At 35.0% G+C, this 25,739-nt stretch overlaps 1 protein-coding gene across 3 annotated transcripts in view; it reads right to left on the bottom strand.

The window, feature by feature from the left end:
- The window catches only part of LOC100395919 (ATP-binding cassette sub-family C member 2-like), a 106,175-nt gene that overhangs the window by 68,309 nt on the left and 12,127 nt on the right, over window positions 1-25,739 (bottom strand). For 2 of the 3 annotated variants that reach the window (XM_008986488.5, XM_054248945.2), the window contains 9 exons: window positions 24,230-24,377; window positions 23,376-23,518; window positions 17,044-17,221; window positions 8,662-8,916; window positions 6,197-6,262; window positions 4,286-4,423; window positions 2,789-2,935; window positions 182-266; window positions 26-92 (listed from right to left, as the gene is read on the bottom strand). In XM_008986488.5, coding sequence (XP_008984736.2) covers window positions 26-92; window positions 182-266; window positions 2,789-2,935; window positions 4,286-4,423; window positions 6,197-6,262; window positions 8,662-8,916; window positions 17,044-17,221; window positions 23,376-23,518; window positions 24,230-24,377 — 1,227 coding nt within the window. Of the gene's footprint in view, window positions 1-25; window positions 93-181; window positions 267-2,788; window positions 2,936-4,285; window positions 4,424-6,196; window positions 6,263-8,661; window positions 8,917-17,043; window positions 17,222-23,375; window positions 23,519-24,229; window positions 24,378-25,739 lie in introns of those variants that run through there. The other variant, XM_035283003.3, reaches the window with a different exon arrangement.

Here is a 25,739-nt window from a genome sequence, read left to right as displayed (position 1 = left end):
AAAAATTATCCAAACCATGACTTACTCTTTTAGAACTGGTATTCCTCTTTTGTCCCAGGAGAAAGAAGCATCTGTAAACCCAATAGCATGATCTAAGGAAGAAAAAAAAGGGCAATGATGCATTTTAGAACTAATTATCTTCAGTCCAGAAGTCAAATAAGTACCGAGAGGAAGAGCTGACCTCCTATATACTCTGCTTCAATACTTTGAGGAAGAAGCTCCTTGGCATTGAGAAAATCTTCCAAACGGCCCAGGGATATCCTTGTCTATCAAAATAAGCACAGATGGAATTTATCTGGGGTTCAAGTAGAACTTAAACTAAAAACTATTTATTACATTTTACAGCCTGATTAGAATTTTTTATGCAAATTGAAGATATTGAGATGAATATAGAAAGCATAGTTTGAATTGTGTTAATGTTATAATTATGTTCATTCTTAAAGAGAAAGGGCTGTTTCAAGAATCAAAAATCAAAACTCATGTCATCTATGCAGAAAGGTATGAGAAAAAGAAACAAAAATCAGATTTATTATTCTAGAATAACTATAATAATTGCTAATTAATAGTCATAGAAAGAATAGTCTTTTGTCGACTTCTTTGAGGTATAATTGAGAAAAATTATACATATTTAAGGTGTACAACATGATTTTTTGATATACATGCACATTTTGAAATGATTACCACAATCAAGCTAATTCGATTATGTATCGCCTCACATACACACCTTTATTCTCGTGTGTATATGAATACCTAACATCTACTCGCTTAGCAATTTTTAGCTATACAATACACTATTATTAACCACAGTTTCCTTGCTGTATGTTAGGTCTGCAGAATGTATTCATCTTGTAATTGGAAGTTTACAATCTTTGATCAACATCTCATTCACCTACCCCACCCAATGTCACCCTTGAGCTCTAATATGCACTTTTCTTCACTCTGCTTCCATAAGTTAGACGTTTTTAGGTTTCACATATACGTGAGATAATATAGTATTTGTCTCTCTGTGTCTAGTTTATTTCACTTAGCATAATATTCTGCCATGTTGAATACTATTAAACTATGTCTATATTTTCTTTAGCAATTTATCTTCAATGGCCACTTAGGTTGTGTCTATATCTTGGCTCCTGAATAATGATGTAATGAACATGGGAGTGCATATCTTTTCAAGATAGTGATTTTATTTCCCTTGGATATTTACTCATAAGTGGGATTTCTGTCTCATATGGTAATTCTATTTTGAATTTTTGAGGGACTTCCATACTGTTTTTGATAACAGATATACCAATTTGTGTTCCCACCAATAGTATGCAAGGGTTCCCTTTTCTCAGCATCTTTGCCAACACTTGTTATTCTTTGACATGTTGATAATAGCCATGCTAACAGGTGCGAGGTGGTATTTCCTTGTGCTGTAGAAAAATTAGGTCTTAAAAGCAACTTTAAGATCGGTGAGTGAATTCTACTACTGATGGTAAATAAAACTATAATGTTAACAATAATAATATTCAAGTATAGTAAAATAGTAAATAGTAATATAGTAAAATAGCTATAAAATGTTTAGCTATATTAGGATAAATAAAATTAAATCGTTTTCTGGAAACTGACCCATAAAATTTCTAGTACATTTTTATTTACTTTGTGCTAGGGGACTTGTATTGTTAGCACATAAGATGTAATTAGGTTGTGGTTTTGTTTACCACGTGTGCCAAATCAGAACATACAGCTAGCTTTTTCTTTCTTTCCATTTTGGAAAATTGTTCTCCTTAAGTGAAGGCAGCAGTGTACTGCTAGGAATTGGAAAAGACTTTGATACCGGACCTTTAGCTAGATTCTAATTTCAAATGTAGAACAAAAGTGTTACTCTACGAACTGACATTTTCTTTAAGAAAAGTGTGTTATGAAATCAAAGCTAAATGCATCACATCAATGGTTCTTCTATGCCCTCTGTTGGTTATTTTAAGAAAAACAACATTAAAAAGTTGTAACAAAAATGGCTTCATTGGTCTTTACTATTCAATTACGTTACTCCTTTTTCAAATAATATTTTTTAAAGAGGAAAGTTCTTAGATTAAAGGGATGATTCCAATCAGCAAATAGTCACTTTGTTTATGAATCTAGATTTGAGGCAAAGAATTCAATGGCGAATGGCCAGATGACTCAAACCTGACATCCAAAAAATGTGACCAGAAATCTCAGGGTAAAAGGCTCAAGGAACTTTTTTGGGTTGCCTGTGGCTTTAGCATCAATCTACTCATTGTATCTAGCCTACAGGAACCAGCGATTACAACTAAAAGCAGGCTGACCCAGATATCTCACATGTGGCTTGTTGGCTGACTGATAGTATCAATGTGCTTTTCTCCCTGCTTATTCATTCAGTATAGATGAAATGCTGCTGAACTCTGGGAAAACATTTGATCCAGTTTCATATAAAGCATCTAACTAAAAATTTTCCATTGGAAACAGAAAATGAATCCTGTGATGGCATAGTGGCTAACACCAGCTTTAAAAATGCTAAGTAGAGAACCTAACACTTAAGAAAACAAAATAATATACTGAAATATTTAAAAGTCACTTTGATGGGAAAAAAACACAAGCAAGGAAAACATGATTCTTTTCATTCTATAGTGTTCTGTATTACTTATTAATTCAGGAAGACTAATTTTGAGTGCAGCGTTAACCACATGAAGTGAAATAAAATAAAATAAATAAAAAGACAAAGAAACAAAATGTCGCAAAGCATAGATTCCAGTAGGGGAATGATTTTTAGTTTTAGGTACTCTGTGTGTACCTGGACCACAGCTGAGATCACCGTTGGTAACTCAAACAGAGGAATCCTTAAAATATTAAACAAAGACATCGATGTGAACACTTTAGTGGCTGTTAAAATGTTTTCTTCATTCAGTAAGAAATAAACACGAAAGGTTGCCAGGGACACCTAAAAAATAGAGATATGTTATTTTCTTCAAATTTCTACTGATAACAACATTATTAGTTACAGTTCCAAAAATGAGAAAAAGAAAATCTAAATAATTCTGTTTGTTTCCTAAAATTTAGTACTCTTGCTGAAGAGCATAAAATATATTTTAGTACAGGTCATAAAATCATGTGTCTTGGACAATGACATCCTTGAGAACATGTAGTCCAGAACTTTTCTTTTAAGACATGTTATATTCTTACTACAGTTATTATTTTCATTTACATTGTATACCAGTTCATCTTTTCTTTAAACTTCAGAAGTTCTATGTAAACTTATTTTCCAGTTGCGTGTGCATACATTCTGACTTACATATAATAATTATGCTTTCTTTGTGTCATAAGATTAACTGAGGAAGATATGAATATACCATGGCTAAGATTTATATTTGTTCTTATAAGTTTCATTTAGAAAAGGCAGGAAAAATTCATTCATGAATGAGAATGGATTTACTGTCATGTATGTAGTCCAGGCTTAAGCAAATACATCTTGGATGGTTTTACCAATGTGTTCCAAATATATATTGCTTTCACTTCCATAATACTCATATGTTTGTTGAAAAAAAAATTTAAATTATCCACAAAGAGTAGCAACTTTGATTAAAATTGATGCATGCTCTGATTACAGGTGGCTTGCTTTTCCCCTGGCTTTTGTCCATGGCTTCATATCCCAAGGCAATTTATACTCTAGTTAAAATAGCATGGGATTCCCAATGTGTATTACATGGTGTAATAGAAAGAGAATAATGTCACTTGATGTCAAATAGCCTCTAAATACTAGTTTTATAACTTTGAGGATGTTTCCAACTACTCTGGACTTCCATTTCCTCTTGTGAAATGATAAAAATAAAGCCTTATCATGATGAGATTGAAATAAGGCAATGTATGTAATTTTCCTGACATTCAGTAACAACTCAATAAATTTGCTTCACTTCTCAACTCCATTTAATCTGCCCTTTGAGTCTACTTAAAAGGAATTAATTGTGCATATTAAATTTTAAAACTGGAATGAAACTCTGAAATGTAGATTATGTTTTTAAGAGATAGAGGCATATATGAAATCTCTGAGAAATTCACAAAAAAGTAAAATCTTATTATATTTTGAAAATACATACCAATGAAAACACATACAATATTTTCTCTTTTTTTACAACTTTCGTTCTCTAATCCACATAAGTTAATTAATGTATTTGGTTAAACTTTAATTCAGATACATACAATTTAACTTTAAACATCCTAATTCCAAGTAATTTGGAGTTAAATCTCTAGATCAGATTTGAAAATCAAAACAGGAAATATGACATACACTCACCAAGAATGGAATGCAAGTTAATGTCAGCATGGAGAATACAGTAAGATACCTAGCTGATTTTTGAAATTCTAATTCCTGATCTCGAATTTTGATAATCTTATTTTTATAGGAGGGTTCCCATGCGTACAGTTTGAGGATCTGTAAATGATTCAGACAAAAATTATCTGACAATTTATATCATAGAAGAAAGAAATGCACACATACTAACAAATGCCATACACAGGCACACACACACCCAAATGCCATAGACACACACACACAATTATGAAAGTTAAAAATGATGGTATAACCATTAAAAAAAAACTAAACTGCTCCCACTTTGATTGAATCAAAATTTTCTTAAATTGTGGTATTTTCGGGATGGGGCAGAGCAGAAAGAGGGAATCACCATCCTCCAGCCTTATGTCCCCACAACTCCCAATAACTTATTTCTGAGACAGACTCTGACAACATGCCAGCTCTAGGCATGAACTCCACAGAACTCCATAGACAGTTTTGGTCTAGCTCAGTTCTGTCACTCTTCTTGCTGGTCCAGCTCTCAGTTCTTTCTATTATCTGTTTCTTATAGCTAAACTCGTTTCCCTGGCTTTCCAGTTTCTTCAAGACAGATGTTTTGGGACTTCAAGCCGTTCTCTGAAAGGTGACTAGTGTTTTGAGATTGTAAACTATTTTCTGAGGCAGAAAATGTGGGGAAATAAGATCCTACACTGGCTTATTGCATATACTTTAGAGTGAATTGATTTACATTCAAATTGCAGCTCTGTCTCTATGTGATGCTTCATTTTACGTGACTGCTTGACTGAGCTATGGGGCCCAGTTGTTTGTTCAAACACGAGTCTAGATATTTCTGTGAAGGTATTTCTTAGATGTTGTTAGCATTTCAATTAGTTAAACTCTGAGTTAGACGATTACCCTCTGTTTTATGAGTGGTCCTTATCAAATCATTTGAAAGCCTTAAGAGAAAAGACTGAGGTTTCTCAGGGGGAAGGAAGTCTGCTTCCAGATTGCCTTCAGGTTCAAGATTGCAGCATCAATTTTTGCTAGAATTTTCAGTTTGCCCAGCTGTTCTACAGATTTTACACTTGCCTGCCCCCACAATCAGATAAGCTGGTTTCTTAAATCTCTATTCATATACCTGTATCTCTATATCTCTATGTATGAAATCTCATATTGATTCTGTTTCTGTGGAAAACTCTAATACATTCTCACTGGTTTTGTAAATTTAGACCTGCCCCTTAACTTCTCAGTGCCTTTGTTTCCCAGTTAATAAAATGGAAATGGGGAATCTTTTTCTGCGGTTTATAAGAATTCCATGAGAAAACACATATAGAGTAATAAGCACAGCATTTGATGGACAGAAAATATTTAACAAATTGTAGCAATTATCAGGATTGTCAGAGAGAGGCTTTATGACACCATTGTCAGACCCCAAGGATACTGACTGTTCTCATTTTTAAACTATTCTAGCTTTCCTAGGGAAAAATAATTTGCAACATATTTTTTATAAAATAGCATTCATATGATCATTTGTAACCACATAAAATAATCTAAATGACGTGTCATCACTTCCCTTATGTAAATCTGCCATTACATTGATAAGTGTGTTATTACCATTCTTGCCTGCTTCATCCCATCTTTTCAACATAATTACTTAAAATAAGTAATATTTTGTGACTTTTAGGATATTTGTGTTCACTTGTGTGAGAAACAAAAAGAAAATGGCTGCATTTTATTTGGCTGGGCATTTAAATGTTATTTTAGTGATAAGAATTCCTACGTATCTGAAATCTGAAATTTTCTGCCCACAATTATATATCTATAATTGCTCTGAGATATTGAGAACAGTACTAACGTCATTTGTATTTCTATACTCAAAATAGTCAAGTCAAAGGCATATCCCTTTTATATTACCTTAATTCCATGTAGGATTTCTTTCAGCAGCTTTATCTGTTTATCTTTGATCTTTCTTTGGCTTTTCTATTTAATGGAAAGAAAATTTAAAAATATATGACAAAGTTGATAATACTTTTACTGATATGGCCATAGCTATTTTAAAAATATGTCTGTTTTCTCTATGTTATTTAAGATTTAGTGGATAAAAGCATCTTACAATATTTATACATTATTCTATTGACAATGGTGGAAGATAGTTATAAATAGGTAACAAAGATAGCCAACAGGAGACTAAAACCAGTATAGAATAGTATAAAATGTAATATTTATTTAAACATAATTTGTTTAAAATTGAATAATAAAATAACACTCACATCCTACTAAAATAGAACACATTTCTAAAAGCTCCATTAACTATTTATATACATACTTATAACAGAAGAGTCACAGGAATAAAAATAAGGCTTTCTCCAAATTTTATTTGTTCTTTAAGAGTTAGAATAATTAAAATTTATGTTTTCAAATACTCTTCTTTTTATCAATGTTATGCAATTGTATTTTATTCAAATATTTAACAATTGTCATAATATTTTATACTTGTTTGGGTATCATTTCTTAAGTGTTTTCTCCATTGCCATTGGCACTTTATGTCATACACACAGGTATTTGTATATCTTATAAAAAAATCCATTTACAAGCTAATATCCATCATATTCTGTGTGTGATTTAATACAATAATATTATGTGTGTGACTTAAAGGCATATTTTCTTTTTAGTATATTTGGACATAATATTGAAATCTCGTTGAAGGTTCTAGGAATCTAGATTAAGGTTCAAAAAATACATTTCCATTCCTAATAATGTGCTTTTAAATAGCAGTTTTTAAAAATCCAGAATATATTCTTAAAAACTAGTTAAAAGCATTTATTATAACTATAAACAAACATGTTATTCTAAACACTAGCATGCTAAATACCTTTACTTCAAAATTATATGCTATTTTCTAGTTTTATGTTTAAAGAGCAGTCATCTTTTATTTGAAAAAATAAGAAAAATATAAAATACTATACAATTTTTAGTCCCTTAAGGGTATTAAAGTAATAAGTAAAAATCTATCCTCCTGTCTAATTCTACTTTACAGGTAACTATTCCTAAAACACTGCTGCTTTATCTTTAGACCACGTCTATGCTTATGCAAATATATTTATAGCTATGTATCTTCATTTATTTATCTCTCCATTGCACACGTGTTTAGATATATTCACATTTTAATAATGAATCTATGATATAGATACATATATGCTTGATATACATGCATATATTTAATCTACTTTTTGCTCTAAAATATAACTGACATATTCCCATGTCAATATATATTGTTAATCTTTGATCCATTTAAAATACTGTTTTCATAAGCAATACATCTGCCTCTGTTAATTTGACATGTGAAAGCGTCTATCTCATTGCAGTGTGATTTCCTTCTGTGCAATGGACTCTATGGTTTTTCCATTTGCTTATAGGACAGAATACTGTGCAGTCTAACACATGGCAAAATGTGAAAACATATATTGATGGTAAGATGAATGACTGAATATAAAGGAAGAATATCAACAATAATTTAGTGAAGCACTTTCTGTCTGCTTGCTGCAGTAGTCCACTTTTCTTTTTTCTTTTCTTTTCTTTTTTTTTTTTTTTGAGACGGAGTTTCGCTCTTGTTATCCAGGCTGGAGTGCAATGGCGCGATCTCGGCTCACCGCAACCTCCGCCTCCTGGGTTCAGGCAATTCTCCTGCCTCAGCCTCCTGAGTAGCTGGGATTACAGGCATGCTCCACCATGCCCACCTATTTTTTTTGTATTTTTGGTAGAGATGGGGTTTCACCATGTTGACCAAGATGGTCTCAATCTCTTGACCTCGTAATATACCCTCCTCGGTCTCCCAAAGTGCTGGGATTACAGGCTTGAGCCACCGCGCCCAGCCAGTAGTCCACTTTTCAAACAACCAAGCATACCCCTACCTCCAGGCTGTGCGTATACTGTTCCCTTTGCTTGGTATGTCTTTTCCTCAGACGTCCACATGAATTATTCCTTCATCCTGTTGATATACCATTTCCTTCCTGAGGACTTTCCTGGTTATAAATGTAAAATGGCGTCCTTGGTCTCTTCATCTCCTTATCTTTGCTAAATCTTCTTCTGATGTAAATATTTTCTATTTATTTACTTGCTTAATGCCTGTCTCCTCCACTATGCTCATGAGAGCTGGAACTTGTCCATTATCCTCACTGCTGTGCTTCCTGTGCCTGGAACACTGGCTGACATAGGATACATGCTTGGTCAATACTGGTTGAATGAATAAGTCAATAATAAATTTGGATGACTTCCATTGATAACTCTTTCTATAAGACTAGCTAGATGGTGATTGTTAACTGCTGTCAGAAAACTCAGCTCCTGTTTACGCATGTAACATGAGGCCATCATTTTCTTACCTTTAACTTTTTTATTTTGGTTGCAGCTAAAGCATTTATTGGTATAACAAATACAAGGACTGCCACCCCTGCTAACACTGCTGGGCCCAGCTCTTGCCAAAGGAGAGAAATGGCCATGAGAATTTGAAAAGGAGCAGACCAGAGGAGATTGAGGTTTGATGTCATGTCCATGAGTTGCTGAGCATCTGTTGACATCAAGTTAATAATTTCTCCAGTGGAAAACTTTTGTCGAGAAACATTTGATAAAAGTAGGGCCTATAAAAAGAGAAGCAAAATGTTTTAGAGTCATGTGATTATGGGGCATCTTTATAGTCAAACAACTGTAACTTTTAATATCAATTTTTAATATAATTAGAAAAATGTACAATGTTATTTATGAATTGGGATATTAAAAAACCAAGAGACATGATTTTTAGGTAAGGAAATATAATTACTGATTAAAGTATATCGTTTTGGAATAACCTGTTTTTTGGTAGAGAGTTACATTTGGGTTTTTAAACTAGAAGAATTTATGGAATACTATGCAGCCATAAAAAGGAACAAGGTCATGTTCTTTGTAGGGACGTGGAAGGAGCTGGAAGCCATTGTCCTTAGCAAACTAATGCAGGAACAGAAAACCAAATACCACATGTTTTCACTTATAAGTGGGAACCGAACGATGAGAACACATAGACACATATGGGGAATAACACACACTGAGACTTGTCAGATGGGTGGAGGTAGAGGAAAGAAGAGCATCAGGAAAAAAAGCTAATGAATACTGGGCTTAATACCTAGGCAATGGGTTGATCTGTGCAGCAAACCACAATGGCATATATTTACCTATGTAACAAACCTCACATCTTGCACATGCACTCTAGAACTTAAAAGCTGAAGGAAAAAAAAAAAAGAACCCTCAACAACTTGTTACTTACCAAAACAAAAAACTACAAGCAAAAACAAAAAAACTCTGTTCTAGATATGTTAAGGCTCTCCTCCATTTGGTGGTGTCCCCAAAATGTAAACCACCTCAATGTTATCAATACGAAGTACACAAATGAATCAATGAATAGCTAATGAACACTAATGAATAGTTTTCTGATTGAAATTATGGAAAATTAAAAAGATATAGTTTTAATTTTCAAGGTGATTACAATCTGTCTGTAAAGCTACAAACAAACATATACACACACATTGTTTTGGTGTAAGTGTAAAAACAGTTAATAAAGGCGGTGGGAACGTAAAGATAAAAGTGTTGAAAAGGTGTCATGGACCAGATACAAATACACCTTTTCTTCAAAGTGTCAATTCTCACTTTCCCCAAGTGCATGCTATTTAATATGTGTATTCTGAATCCAATATTCCCAAGCATAATTATTAGTAACTTCTTATAAAAGATGTAGATAGAAATTGATTTATTTAATTATCCTTCCATTTAAAATGTCCAATGAAATACATAAACGACTGTAAAAGTAGTGGGAGATTTGTATTTGTACTGGAAACTGGACACAGATTCATTTATATATAAAAAATTACATGGAATCTTCACTGCATTGATTTAAAGAGAGACAGCACTGAGAGTTGGGGATAGCAAGAAAAAATGAGATACAGGAGTCACTCTATATATTCAATGAATTAAAAAAAAAAAAAAACAGTGGAAAAGACCATCTGGAATATAACAGATGGGTCCACAGTGGAACAGCTAACCAGGTATATGTCATTAGCCATTTATGTTTTCTTTGGAGAAATGACTATTTATCCTTAAAAAAGGAAGACAATTCTACAATATGAGACAACATGGATGAACCTTAAGATGTTATGCTAAGTGAAATAAACTAGACACAGAAAAATAAATACTTCATGTGTTCACTTATATGAGGTATCTAAAATGGTCAATTTCATAAAACCAAAGACTGGAATGATGGTTCCAAGGGTGGGCGGAAGGGGAACCTGGGAATTTAGTACTCAACAGGTACAAAGTTTCAGTTAACCAAGATGAATAAGCTCTAGAGATCTGCTGTGATATATTGCACTTATAGTTAACAATAAATGCATTTTAAGCTTAAAATGTGTTAAAATGATAGATTTCATTTTTTTACAATAATAAAAGAAAAAATCAATTGCTTTTAGATTATTAGAGAAAATATTTAAAAATATTATATAACGTTGTTTGTATGGCATTTCTAACACTAGGAGAACTTTTTTTTTTTTTTTTTTTGAGACGGAGTTTCACCCTTCTTACCCAGGCTGTAATGCAATGAATGGCGTGATCTCGGCTCACCGCAACCTCTGCCTCCTGGGTTCAGGCAATTCTCCTGCCTCAGCCTCCTGAGTAGCTGGGATTACAGGCACGTGCCACCGTGCCCAGCTAATTTTTGTATTTTTAGTAGAGACGGGATTTCACCATGTTGACCAGGATGGTCTCGATCTCTTGACCTTGTGATCCACCCTCCTCGGCCTCCCAAAGTGCTGGGATTACAGGCATGAGCCACCGTGCCCGGCCCTAGGAGAACTTTTTTTTTCAATATTTTTTCTGCCAAATAAACTTTTACATTTCTTAAAGGAACTACATTTACAAGCCAGGAAGAGCAATTTAGTTACCATTTGTTGCTAAATTATACAATCTAAGCTGCTTTTTTGTTATATGAAGCAACTTGAAAAAATACAGTAATATATACCAATTAAAGTGGATGGCATAACATTTCTAGAATTGCCTGGTAGGAAATATTTTAGTCTGTTACAAGAGGAAATAAGTGACTCAGATGCAAAGAAAAGACCCTATCTTTAAAATATAAAACAATGTTAAAAGTTTGGAAGCTTCTAAGTACTCTTCAATCAAAATGAAAATTAGCCAGGTCATTTGTTATCTAATCACTTTTTCTAAGAATATGTTATTTTAAAATTCTATCCAAGTTTTAGATTTGTTTTTGACAGTATTTTCATATCGTATAAATTTTAATACACACACTCTCACACAGACACATACAGCTGTGTGATTCAACTCTTTTCTAAACTTCATTCATATCACTAATTGAATTATGCTCTAAGAAAATCCACATGAACCAGATATAGTTCCAAGCCCCACAATCTTGATTATCACTAGTTCAGTCCTCAATATTTCATTTTATGAGCTGATGATAAAATTTGTTTTGCAATTTCATATTCTCCTTCTTATATATTTGTTACTCTCCAGACTCAATGTAATGCTGCTAGTTTAATTCTTTATTTCCTTAATTATTGACTAGCTTTAAGGGTCATCTTCTTTTCAGTCTCATCTGTTTTCAATCATTTTGTCCTGATCATCCATCTTAAGGTTCAACTGGGCCCCAATTTCCTATAGAATTAAGGTGCATTTTAAAAATGTAACTTTCAAGTTGTTTTTAAGTAATCCCTTTGCCTTTACTATCTCTCCACACAATTCTGGACATGAAATATTGTCTTGAGTCAAATTAATCTACTCACCAATTTCTGAGCAGGCCTTGTATGCATTTCTGTGCTTTTTTTCTCCCATGTTATTCCAGCACCAGAGTCTTTACCCCATTAAATGCATCCTTCCATTATTCCATGACCCACATCATGCAATATTAATCATGAAACTTTTCCTGACCATCCTAGCTGCAAGTTACACACATCATTTCATATAGAACTGCAAGAGCTCCAAAAATTCCCATCCTAATGATCTCAACTAGAAGTATGAAAAATGGTAAAGCTGAAGGTGGTACCACATAACATCGTTAAGAATGCATTCTTTAATTCCTTGTGTGCCAAAAAATATGCCAGGATTCTCCTTCTGACTCTCAGGGTGGGATGTGGATTCTGTCTCTCCTTCTCCTGACTATATTTAAGTATCTCTACTTTAAGAATGTAACGAAATTGTTACCAGTTTTTGTTGGCATTTTATAATTACCATAATTAAAGTAAGATAACACCTTTAAACTACAAATGGAGACAGTGTAGACACCATACTAGCCAACGTGGTAGCCGCTAGCCAGATGTAGTTATTAAATTTAAATTTAAACTAATTTAAATTAAAAATTGACTTCCTTAGTTTTACTAGTTACATTTCAAGGGCTCAGCAGCCCTGTGTGATTAGTGCCTACTATACTGCACAGTGCAAATATAGAACATTTTTTAAAAATCATAAAAACTCTATTGGACAACACTTAATGGAGGAATGCCCCCAGACTGCCCACAGTAAACCCAGGTCTAATTGATGGTTCTTTCTTTAAAAAGCTCTTTTTTTTTTTTTTTTTTTTTTTTTTTTTGAGACGGAGTTTCGCGCTTGTTACCCAGGCTGGAGTGCAATGGCGCAATCTCGGCTCACCGCAACCTCTGCCTCCTGGGTTCAGGCAATTCTCCCGCCTCTGCCTCCCGAGTAGCTGGGACTACAGGCACGCGCCACCATGCCCAGCTAATTTTTTGTATTTTTAGTAGAGACGGGGTTTCACCATGTTGACCAGGATGGTCTCGATCTCTTGACCTCGTGATCCACCCGCCTCGGCCTCCCAAAGTGCTGGGATTACAGGCGTGAGCCACCGCTCCCGGCCAAAAAGCTCTTAATTTTTAATTTCATAGATTTTGGGGATACAACTGCAGTTTTGTTACATGGTTATATTGGGTCGTGGTGACATCTGGGCTTTCAATGTAGCCATCACTCAAAAGTGTACATTGTCCCAATTAAGTAATTTCTCTACCCTTATCCCTACCCACCCTCCCAGCCATCCAAGTCTCCAATATCTATTATTTCACTCTGTATGTCCATGTGTACACATTATTTAGTGTCCACTTATTTGGTATTTGACTTTTTTTTCTGAGTTATTTCACTTAAGAAAATGGCCTCTAGTTCTATCCATTCTCCAACAAATGTGACATGATTTCATTCCTTTTCTTATGACTGAGTAGTATTCCATCACATACGTGTGTGTGTGTATGTGTGTGTGTATGCACGTGTGTGTGTGTGATATACAGAAACTTTTCTTTATCTTATCATCTGTTGGTGGTTGATTTCATAGCCTCACTGTTGATTTCATAGCCTCACTGTTGTGAATAGTGCTGTGATCAACACACAAGTGAAAATATCTTTTTGATATAATGATTTCTTTGGAATCATGTTTTGTTTTTTAGTCTCCAAGAGTTTTAATGGAGTTTGCACCTGTGAACTAAGCAATTACAGAATCTAAGTTTTGAGATCCACAGAATCTTAAAGTCATCAAGTGGAAGGAAGCCCATGTTCTTTCTTGTAAACCTAAAAATGATATTCCCTGAACTTTATTCCAAACTTACACTAGTAACTGTATATGGATAAGGTACAAAGCACATCCTGATACCTTTACTCCTGATATAATTTGGCTCGGTGTCCCCACCCAAATCTCATCTTGAATTGTAATCCCTATGTGGCAAGGGAGGGACCTGGTAGGAGGTGACTGGATCATGGGGTCAGTTTCCCCCATGCTGCTTTCATGGTAGTGAGTGAGTTCTCATGAGATATGATGGTTTAAAAGTGGCACTTTCCCCTTTGCTCTCCCTCTCTCTCCTGCTGCCATGTAAGACCTGCCTTGCTTCCTTCACCTTCTGCCATGATTCTAAGTCTCCTGAGGCCTCTCCAGCCATGCAAAACTGTGAGTCTATTCAACTTCTTTTCTTTTTAAATTACCCAGTATCAGGTAGTATCTATATAGCAGTGTGAAAATAGACTAATACACACCCTCATCAAGAAAAGGACCTGAGACCAGCTTTACCCTACTCTAGTCACAAGTCCCTGATGAAGTATGGTCAATTTCAGACAAATATGAGTCATCTGGAATTCTAAAACCTGTAAAGAAGAAGGAAAACTTAACCACCCTTGTTCACCTCATAGAAAAAGACTTGTGTCTTCTGTTACATTGTAATATCCACCGCAGGGTCCACAAAGTAGGCTTGATAGCAATACTCCTTTGATCTTCCAGTGTCCCTTGATCTTAAGCAATCTCTAAGGGGTGTACAAGGTCTTTCCCCTGTAGTCAGCATTCCAACTTTGCAACAGACTCAACAATGAAATTTGTTTCCCTTTTTGTTTCTAATAGTTTGCTCTAATTCCTACTTCAGTCCATTCTGCTTTTACATTTAAGGTGTTGGGACTCAGAACATGATACTCCAAAATATGGCACCTAGGCATGCTGAGTGCTTGGAACTGAAGAACACTGGGAGAGTCTCAGAAGCAAAGTCTCTCTGACCCTCTCCAGCCCTTTTGTCTCTCACTCCTCTTTCTTTCCTTTTTCCAAAAGTGAGTCACAGGAATTGGAACCCCTCTCCCCACAACAAGACATTTAACTTAGAAAGATTCTCTCTTGAAGACCATCATTCCAAAAGCGTCCTGTACAATATCCGGGGAAAGGAATACTATACAGAGGGGCCAGGAAGAATCTGAAAGGCCATGCTTTCCCCTTTCAGTCCATTACTATTAGATCATACCCTTGTCTGATCACATTTCTATACTCCTGTATATTCTTTATAGAACCTAAGCATAAAAATAGACAGTTTGCCCTTGATTTTTGGGTTTTTACTTCTGACAAAGTAAAATTTAATTAAATTAACTTGTTTTATTTTTCTCTTTTTAACCTGTCTTATGCTATAGGAGTGTCCATTGCAACTCTCGCAATGGGTGAAAAGAGGTATTACACCTATCTCTCCCTACAAAGACTGCTTTTATTTACAGCAGTTTTAGGTTCACAGCAAAACTGAGAAAAAGGTACAGAGAAATCCCATATACTCCTACCCTGCACGTGCATAGGTGCCCCCATTATCAACATCCTCAACAGAATGGTACATTTGTTACAGCTGATGAACCTACATTGACACATCATTATCATCCAAAGTCTGTAATTTGCATTAGGATTCAGTTGGTGTTGTACATTCTATGTGTTTGGACAAATGTATAATTATATACATACACCATTATAGTATCATACAAAGTGGTTTATTGCTCTAGAAGTTCCACCTTTTATGTTTTTAAATTCATGCTTTCATGGCAGTTTAGTCTTTAATGCTTGTAAATCCACCTACATCTCACGTCTAAACTCCAATGCTCTAATCATGGAATAAAATCCTGTTCCATGTGGACTATATATCAAAACAAGTGTAAGCATCCCATCCAGTTCCTAGATTCTTCTATATCTTTATGCCATATGGGAGGCAGCATGTACTGCCTCTAGAATTAGGACTGGAACAGCCCCTCTAATCCTGTATTTGGACTGAGTTCTACAGAGCTAAACTCTGCTGCAAGTTCAGTTACCATTTACTGCTCAGTTTGTCGTTGGCTTTCCAAGATCCATAAAATCACTTCATGCCCCATTGTGACCCAGTCGAGCAAAATGGCCTGTAATGCTTCATGTCCAGCTCAGCCCAAATTAGAATATTGCCTTCCCCTTACACAAAGTCAGTAGCTCTCTCAAAGATCTTTTCTGGACTGTGTGAAAACTTCCTTAACTATATATAATCCTTGTAGGTTTCCTGTTCATCTGATCTCTTATAAAATCTGCATTTACTTCTACACGTTTGTTATTTATGCTAACACTTCCCTCAATTTATTTGAAAAGCTGGGGCTTATTTGTTCATTAATTCATTCATTTATTCAGTCATCTAAATTTAATGAAGTATAAAAGTAACTGTCTTACATGATAAGGATACACCAGGTAAATAAATTTCTATTCCAAATCCTGAAAAACCCACAATTTATATCACAGTGCAAAGTAGGAACAAAGTACTCCTGTTGGTTGAATAACTAGTTGATAACTAGAGGAAGGAGAAAGCTCTTTAACTGTTTATAATTATGTTGTAAATAAGGGACGCTGGATGGTAAAGAGATAGTGCTTAAAATGATATTTTCAGAAATGGACTAATTAAACCTTAGGGTTATGCCCGAAACAAAGATCAGCCAAGTTTGAAAGGCAAGACTTAGAATGAGAGAGAAGTGGAGAATGACTCTATAAAAAAAGAATGACTTTGTTGCATAAAAATAAAGTTCACAGAGGAGAAGAAAAGGTAATATGAATGTTGAAAATAATTTTATGAAGAGGAGAACTGTTATTGATGCATACATATAGAAAATCATGAAAATATTCAATTCCATTCACTTTCTGAGGAGCAGTTAGGTGACATAAGATTAAACAATGATTATCAGTTAATTTCATGGATTAGGGCTGACCGGGAGTTGTAAAGACCTTTTATCTATGTAGAGAGAGTGTACACTAAAGAGAAATTAATGCAACCAATATTAATGAGTCAAAGTTCTTTTAAAGCAAAACAAATGTGTATGCAAAGGATTTCCTAAGGATGTTTTGGTACGCTCTCCTATTTTTCTAGTCCCCTTATTTTAAAGCACATAAGGGAGTAGATCTACATATGGGGATTCCTTGGAATTTTTACCTTTTTGTAGATCAGTCCATTTACAGCTGTTTTAACTTTTGCTGAGGTGAGCATGTTAAAACGTTGATACTGCTGAAGAATCAGAGTTTGCAAAAAGACTACAACAAAAAGTGCCATTGCATAACCATAGCCATTCCAGCCAAAATCTGAGCTGTGTTCACAGAAAATGATCATTTGCCTGAATGTCATAAAAATTGAGAAAGGGGTAGAAACATTAAACATCTGAAGTAGTTAAATGCTTATGAGAGTTTATAATTGTCAAAATGTTAGACACACACACACACTCACACACACATGCTTCTACATGTTCTTTTTCTCTACTGGGTTAATTTGGTATTTGTCCCTTTTTTAAGAAAGTAAAATCAGCAACCCCTTCCACTGGCTTGTGAGTAAGAGGTTATTTTCTGGTTTCACACAGCAAGCTCATCAAATAATTAACTTTTCTGGTCTAACTTCATCAGAAAGGTGGAGACATAGATACATTTAAAACTTCATTTTTTTCCTCAAAATTATGTGTTTTTTCTAATATAGAGAAGCATAGCAACCAAGATCTTTTAGTATGACACACAGGTGTTGTTTTCTTAAAAGGCTTGATTTATATCTCATGTTTTTTTGTCACTTTTATCTATAACCAATTTATTTTTTCTCTACTTTCCCTTATTTCCTCCTAAGTTTGTGACCAGCATGATCATGATGATTAGGGTTAATGCTGGGGTGCAGAAAAACAGTGGGGATGGTTTTAGTTATAATATCTTTGGTAGTTCCTCAACTATAAACAGTGACTAAACTTAGAGTGCCTGATGTTCATTGGTAATAATATTTTAAACATGATTTCACCTTTTTTAAACTGCTTCAGTGTAATTGAAAATAATATTAAATTTAAAAGACTACATAAGCCATGCAATATGGTGAAAACAATTTGGGCATATACTCTGACATACTACAAGCTAACATGTCATTTATTTTGCAGACCTACAGTTTGGGTTTTATTTAGTAGTCCCTTCTATTTCATATGTAAAACGTATAGTATTAGAGGTTTGGTAAATGGACCTTTTTCACTGTAAACTCTGGAGATGCAAAAATGTTCTATATCATTGTAAAGAGATATTTTGAGTGAATCCATAGGTTAGTAGAACTAGAATGAAACCATATGCAATTAGGTGTGACTGTATCTACACTTTCCTCAAAAAATATTATATTTAAAAACTAATTCTTTATAAAAGTTTATTTTTCTTTCTTGAGACAGGGTTTTACTTCTGTTGCCAAGGCTGAAGTGCGGTCGCAGGCTCTCAGCTCACTACAACCTCTGTCTGCGAGGCTCAAGAAATCTCCCTGTGTCAGCCTCCTGAGTAACTGGGACTATAGGTATACACCACCACACCCAGCTAATTTTTGTATTTTTAGTAGAGACGAAGTTTTATCATGTTGCCTAGGCTGGTTTTGAACTCCTGACCTCAAGTGATCCTCCCATCTTGGCCTCAAAAAGTGTTGGGATTACAGGCATGAAGCACCACACCCGGCCAAAAGTTTAAATTTTTAAGTGATAAAGCATAGATTTCTAGGCTTTGATATATTTATTGACAATTTCGACAGCTACTGTGTGAAAACTTTGTAGTAACTTGTCCAAATTGCTTTATTAGCCAAGTACTTAAAAAATATTTACTTTATTAAAATTAGAGTTTAGAATAAAAATATATAAGTGTCTCTAATAGTAAAACCTCTAGGTATCAAAAATTATTTGGAGCATTGTATATTCTCAATAATACTATTAAGTTATCCCACACCCCACATATGCATAATAACAGCAGAAAGTTCTGTATTTCTTAATTGATGTCACCTATTGGGACACCTGCTTTATACAAAAGCAACTTGCTAAATGCCTTCTTGTTCTATGAGTTACATTTCCTGAAAGAGTAGCACTGTTCTTATTGGGCATATATCTACCAATTCTACTTTTTCCTTTTTCATAAAAACAAAACTAAATGACTAACATCAGTCACTGCAGTGGCTCAAATTAATTGAGAAATATTAAAATAATCTATGCTCAAGGCATGATAAAGATCATAAAACAATATTTATATTAGATATGAATACATGTATTTTGTTTAATATTAAAATCAAATCCATAAAGGGAGGAAAAGAGCCAACACAACAATCAACAAGAAATGTATCTAATAAACAATAAAAGTATAATTTTACTAGTAAATTAATGAAAATATTCCTTTTATATGCTTTATTTTACACATACAAGTATAAAAAATATGACAATGTGCTCTCATCCTTAAAGACAGTCCTTCCCAGCAACTTTTCCATATAAAAAGAATAAACATATTCTGAGACTACATATGTATGTATGTATATATGTAGTCTCAAAAATAGCTCATAACATTAGTTGTTCCATGGCCAAATTATGATCATACAAGCTTTGCAATTCTTTCTGATCACTCAGTTGTTACTCATTGTGAAAATGTTAAGGTTTTTCAGCTACTGCAGAATAAATGTCTTAGAAGATCTTGGAAAATTGTAACTTTGGGTAAGTTCCGTTTATTCACATTTTTTTTCAGGGAAATTATTTGGGTTCTATGTGTCAGACCTCGTGCTAAGAGCTAAGGACGTAATGACTCAATAATACAGGATCCTTTCCGTCTTTCATCACGTAGGCAGGGAGAAGGGTGTGTCAGCTGACTCACTGCAATGCAGTATTAAAATTCTTGTTTTGCAGGACTGATCAAACCAGTGTGATGAAAAAGTGTCTCACAAAATAAAGGAGATTGTTCTCTATCCCACAGACATTCTTTGGTAATTCAGATACAACCTTTTAGGAAACAGACACACTGAACTGCTATGACCTATTGCTGTTTTAGGAAAGACCGGGGCCATGGTGAGATTCTCTCACAAGTTTCTTGAGCAGTAGTCATTGGCAAAGAGGAGTCAGAATATCCTGAAAATCCCTTGCTACTCCTCTCATTGGGAAATTGAAACTCTTTTCTTTAATTCCCTTCCGTTTGAATTTGGGCTGACTTGGGGGATCTTTTGGCTGAAACAATGGGCAAAACCTCTGAGAGTTCCCAGCCTACATCATAGAAAGACTTGTCTGAGCCTCTTGTAATACTCATTCTGAGAAAATCTAGCTACCATGTAAGAAATTTAGCTACTCTATGGCCTCTGTTCTCAAGCTAACCATTCAGAGGCTATAGAAACAGAGAGAAGGAGAGAGATGGGAGGGAAGAGGGAGAGAGAGAGATGGAGACAGAGACACGGAGACAGGGAGAAGCAGAAAGAGAGGACGGAAGAGAGGGAGAGATGTGATTGTTTCCAGCAATGATAGCCCAGGCCTCAGATGTGTGAGGTGAGGAGCCATTTTGAGCATCCCAGCACCAGCACACAGGGAGAAGATCCAGGGTAACTTAGCCTACAGTTAGAACCAAAGCGCCAGCCATATGTCTCCATTTGGGCTGCGGCAGCTCTCTCCAGATGTTCTAGGCACTCAGCAGGGTTGCAATCATGGTGGAGCAGAGAAAAGCAATCACTGCCTAAAGTTTTGACACCAAATTCATGAACATAGTAAAATTGTTGATTAACACCACCAAATTGTGAGCTGATTCATTTTGCAGCGTTGGATAAAGGGAATAGGGCAGAAGAGGAAGATCCTGGTCAATGCTTCTGACAGAGATTTCTCTGGTCACACATAAGATAGTGATATGGTGACTCCTGGGTTATGCTGAGGTGAGGGGAAGAAGCAAGGGGAGGAAGAGATCTGTTGTCTAGTGGGGGAGGGGGCAGTTAATCCAGGAAACATTTGGCCTATCCTTCAACAGACAAGGGAGCCAACAAAGAATTTGGGGTGCAAACTGTCAGGGTCCATTTTCTGACAGCAATATGCATCTTGCCTTGGTTCCCTAGTACCATTCTCTCTTGTTTTTATGTGTATGTGTTTGCACTAGCCACTGCTGCTCAATGTCCTTTGATAAATTTCCTCATTTTAACCAATTCTATGAATTAGAATAGCTGATAGGTTTTTTTTTGCCAGACATCTTTACTTTTACTTTTCTTCACATACATTAAGGTGATTTCATCCAGAACAATTGCTTGACATACCCAATCCAATTTAGAACAATTCCAGTTTGTCACTCCAGCCTATATCTTTCCTAACACCAAGTGTATATAGACAATTGCTTACTCAACCTTTTAATCTAGATGGCCCCATGTCAGGGATCCCCACAAGGACGCCTCAGCTCAATTATTTACTTTAATAACTCACAGGACTCAGCATAGCGTCATCCTCATGGGTGTATTTATTACGGCGAAAGGATACAAAACAAAATCAGCATAAAAGAAAAGATGGAGTGAAGTCTGGGAGAAAACAGGCACAAGCTCCGAAAAGTCTTTTCCCTACACACAGAGCATGCTTAATTCTCACAGCAACTAGTTGTGGCAAAACATGTCAAATGTTGTCTACAAGGCAAGCTTGTTAGAAATTCAGCATCCAGGGTTTTTACTGGAGGCTGGTCAAGTGGACACCCTTTTCTTAATGCACACCAAAACTCCAGACTCCCAGAAGGAAAACAGATATTCACCGTGAACCATATCAGTTGAATAAACAACTTGGACATAAGGAGTCATTCTTATCAGTTAGGGCAGTGGATACTCTCCTGAAATGTAAGTTCCAGTTGCCAGCTAAAGTAACTAGGCTTTCCAAAGTCCACAGGCAGGTCTGCTATGTGAATTGTTGCTTTCTTTCACAACAGCTAACAGATCTTTCAAGGTTAACAAGTCCGGAAACAAACTTCTAGTCTTTCTTGCATTTTCTCTATCTCAGGATGTAATGACTTGTTTACCTTATGATTTAAACAAAAATTTTTAGGGCATCCTTAACTTCTTCCTTCCTCTCTCAACCTACATTCAGTCCAGCAGTATATTCTGTTAACTCTACCTTTAAAACACAGCCAGGGTCTGGCCACTTCTTATCACCTTTATTGCTACTACCTAGTTGAAGCCACGTTGACTTTTGCTTGGATTATTGCAAGCAAATTTCTAACTGGTGTTTCTTCTTCCACTCTTGCACTTCTTGATTTTATTCTCCACATAGCAGCCAGAATCATTCCTATAAAACTTAAGACTAATCAGATGACTTTTTTTTTTGCTCAAAATTTTCCAAATGCTTCTCTACTAATGTGGAATAAAAGCCAATATTACCATCATATTCCATAAGGTCTTACAAAATCTTGTCATCTCGGCACCTTTCTGACCTCAATCTTATCTTTCTAACTCTCTGCTCCAACCTCATTTTGCCTCCTTGTATGCCCTCAGAGATACTAAGCATGAGCTTCTTCACGGCTTTTGCCCTTCCTGCTACGTTTAATTGCAATAGATATTTTATTTTAGTTTCCTTCCTAACTTTCTTCAGGACTTTGACCAAATGTCACCTTATCACCAATGTCTTTCATAGTTACCTTACATAAAACAGGAACTTCTGATTCCTCATATACACACACATGTATAATAAATTCCCTGTAATCCTAGCACTTTGGGAGGCTGAGGTGGGTGGATCACGAGGTCAAGAGATCGAGACCATCCTGGTCAACATGGTGAAACCCCGCCTCTACTAAAAATACAAAAAATTAGTTGGGCATGGTGGCGCATGCCTGTAATCCCAGCTACTCAGGAGGCTGAGGCAGGAGAATTGCTTGAACCCAGGAGGCAGAGGTTGTGGTGAGCCAAGATTGCACCATTGCACTCCAGCCTGGGTAACAAGAGCGAAACTCCATCTCAAAAATAAATAAATAAATTCCCACAATAAATCTGCTATTTGGCTATATATATTATATGTATAATTTATTATATATATTATATATGTTTATTATATAAACATATATTTGTTATATATTTATAATATATAATTTATTATATATACACATATATGAAATAAAATTTCAGAATAAATTCCTTTTTATTTGACTCTATGTGTGTGTGTGTACATATATGTATGTGTGTATATACATATATGTATGTGTGTGTGTGTGTGTATATATATATATATATATATATATATATATATCTCCTATTGGTTGTTTCTCTGGAGAACCCTTGCTTAATAAAATTAAAATAAGATTTTAGAACAGTGTTTATTATATGGTTGGCTTTATTAAATATTGACTATATCACCCTAATTCCCATTTATATTGCAGTAACCCTAATGGCATGTCCACCTCCTAATAATATTTCCAGTAAGGACCTTCTCTACTCTTTTGTATTAGAACTTTTTTATTAGAATACTTACTCATCATTTACCTGTGGGGAGGAAAAAAAAGCCCCACCAGAATTTAACTTACTTCATTATGAGTGGGCTAGTGAAGGATAAAATATCAGCAAACACTTTAAATAAGGCAACTTGAATCAGGACAGACTTAAAGGTGTTCCACAAGGCATAGAGTAGGGATGGTTTCACGGTATCTGCTTCTTTATTAAAAGATGCCTACATAATTAAAGAAAATAGAAACAATGAGAAAATTGGACTCAACTAATATTTATAAAATAAAATATATATAAACTAATCATACAATTAACAGTGTGCTCAAAGACAATAAGATAATAAGAAAGGAATAAATCAGTTAAACTTGAAATTATGACCCATATCATTGGGAGGGTAGGTGGCATTATTTATACCACATGGCATAAAAGGGCAAGTGCAGTAGTTGCATTTTATTATTTTTCCAAGTTTTGAAACTATTTAATTAATATAAATACAGTTTTTATCTCCAAATTATATTTCCTTTGGAGAAGTCTAAAAATAATACCTATGTATATGTATATATGATGCTAGATGTGGAGTATCTGCTCCTGCTCCCAGAAACTTTCATTTTGACCACCATATAATTTGCTTTGAACAATAGATGTGATGCTCTGAGATACAGAAGCTATCTTTGTCACCACTGGTGAGAAGCCAAATGATACATACATGCATATCGACACATTATAAATGAACGTTAAAGAGAAGGAATGTTGAGAAGTTGGAAGACAGAAATGGGCTGCAATAGCAGCAAATTATGCTCATAAAAGTTGATTGTCATTTCACACATTTTAAGAATTTCTATATTAATAATGGCATCTCATACTTGAAAAAAACTTTATCTAGTTTTCCAGTAGTAATTATGTCAGAATTTAATAGAACCTTGTAATTAATTACCTTAACTTTTTGCCTCTCTTGAGTCCTTAAGACTTCCTTTCTCCATTGTTTTTCAAAGATGGGACACACAGTGTAAGAGGAGTCACTTTTATTTAGTTCAAAAAGATCTTCTCTTTCCAAAGATCTCTTATAGCCTAAAGTAATTACTCTGAAGATGAAAAAGTAAGGTAAACATGATAGCAAAACAAATAATGAGTTAAAAAAATTGTCATCATGAACTTATTTCATTCCTTGATTTATAAATTATTTTACTGATCAAAATACAATGATTATATTACATGTTTAAAAAATCATATGGTTTTATCCTGGAGGTCAATAATGTGAAGTAATCATGTGTAGTTTGTATAAATGCTGTTTAGACATCCAATTATTCAGTGAAACACTGACTTCATTTATTTATCTTATATTTGAGAAATGTACCACTCACCTCATTTGCTACTTCACCTCACTTGCTGAAACTTAAATAGCAAACTTTCACAGTAGAATATTTCCCCAGCTGCCAAGTACCCACTTGGTTGGTACTTGGTACCCACTTGGTGGATGGGGAAATATTCTACTGTGTTTGTGTTTGCTTTTATGCTTGTATTGGAGGGGAAATGGATCCAACCTCTGCATTTGCAATTTTTTCTGTTCCACTAGGACTTTCTACACAATTTGCCACCTAATTTTGTAGATTGTACAACTCGATATGTAGTACTTGTCCCTGTCCCATAAGCTTTGGCCTTGGCCTTATGACCAACAGCATATGGCCAATCTGAGTACAGTTTCTGAATTGACACCTTAAGAAGCAAGACAAGTCTCCACAAGCCTCTTAATTTATCAACCCTCCTCCATTCAGTGAGTTTATCCCAAGTGACACTGTGAATAATTATGCAAGAACAATGGGTCTAAACTAGTAGGCAAACAAGATGCATAGTGTAGTTTTATCACAAAATTTACTGTGCGAGACAATGAATTGTACTTATCTACAGCTCTGCTCTACTATGTTTTTGCTAACAGGGTTCTTATATTTATCCAGTTGAAAATCTCTTGAACTCATGGTAAGGTCTTATCTTAAGACCTTAAGTTATGAATTATGATTGGTCTAAACCAGTCCTGGTAATCTCATTACCCTCTACTTGGGATTAATAATATAATTGAGTTATGGCTAACAATACCTAAACAAATATCTGCTGGGAAGAACTTTCTTATTCAAATGAAAGCATAGAACTTCAAAAGGAGAAAACATTTTGCCTTCCTACCACTTCCCTTTGTTCTTTGAAGCCATGATGCTCAGATAAAAAAGTCATTTTTGCCACCATGAATGAAAAGCCAAATAATAAGGACAGGAAGTGGAAAGACAGAAAAGCCCTGAGCCTTTTTTTATTTTTATTTTTTTTTTGACACAGACTCTCGCTCTGTCACCCAGGCTGGAGTGCAGTGAGCAACGTTGGCCCACTGCAACCTCTGCCTCCTTGGTTCAAGCAATTCTCATGCCTCAGCCTCCCAAGTTGCTGGGATTGCTGGCGCA

This window comes from Callithrix jacchus, chromosome 21 (genome assembly GCF_049354715.1).
Source record: "Callithrix jacchus isolate 240 chromosome 21, calJac240_pri, whole genome shotgun sequence".
NCBI lineage: Eukaryota > Metazoa > Chordata > Mammalia > Primates > Cebidae > Callithrix > Callithrix jacchus.
This window is presented reverse-complemented; position numbering and strand designations above follow the sequence as displayed.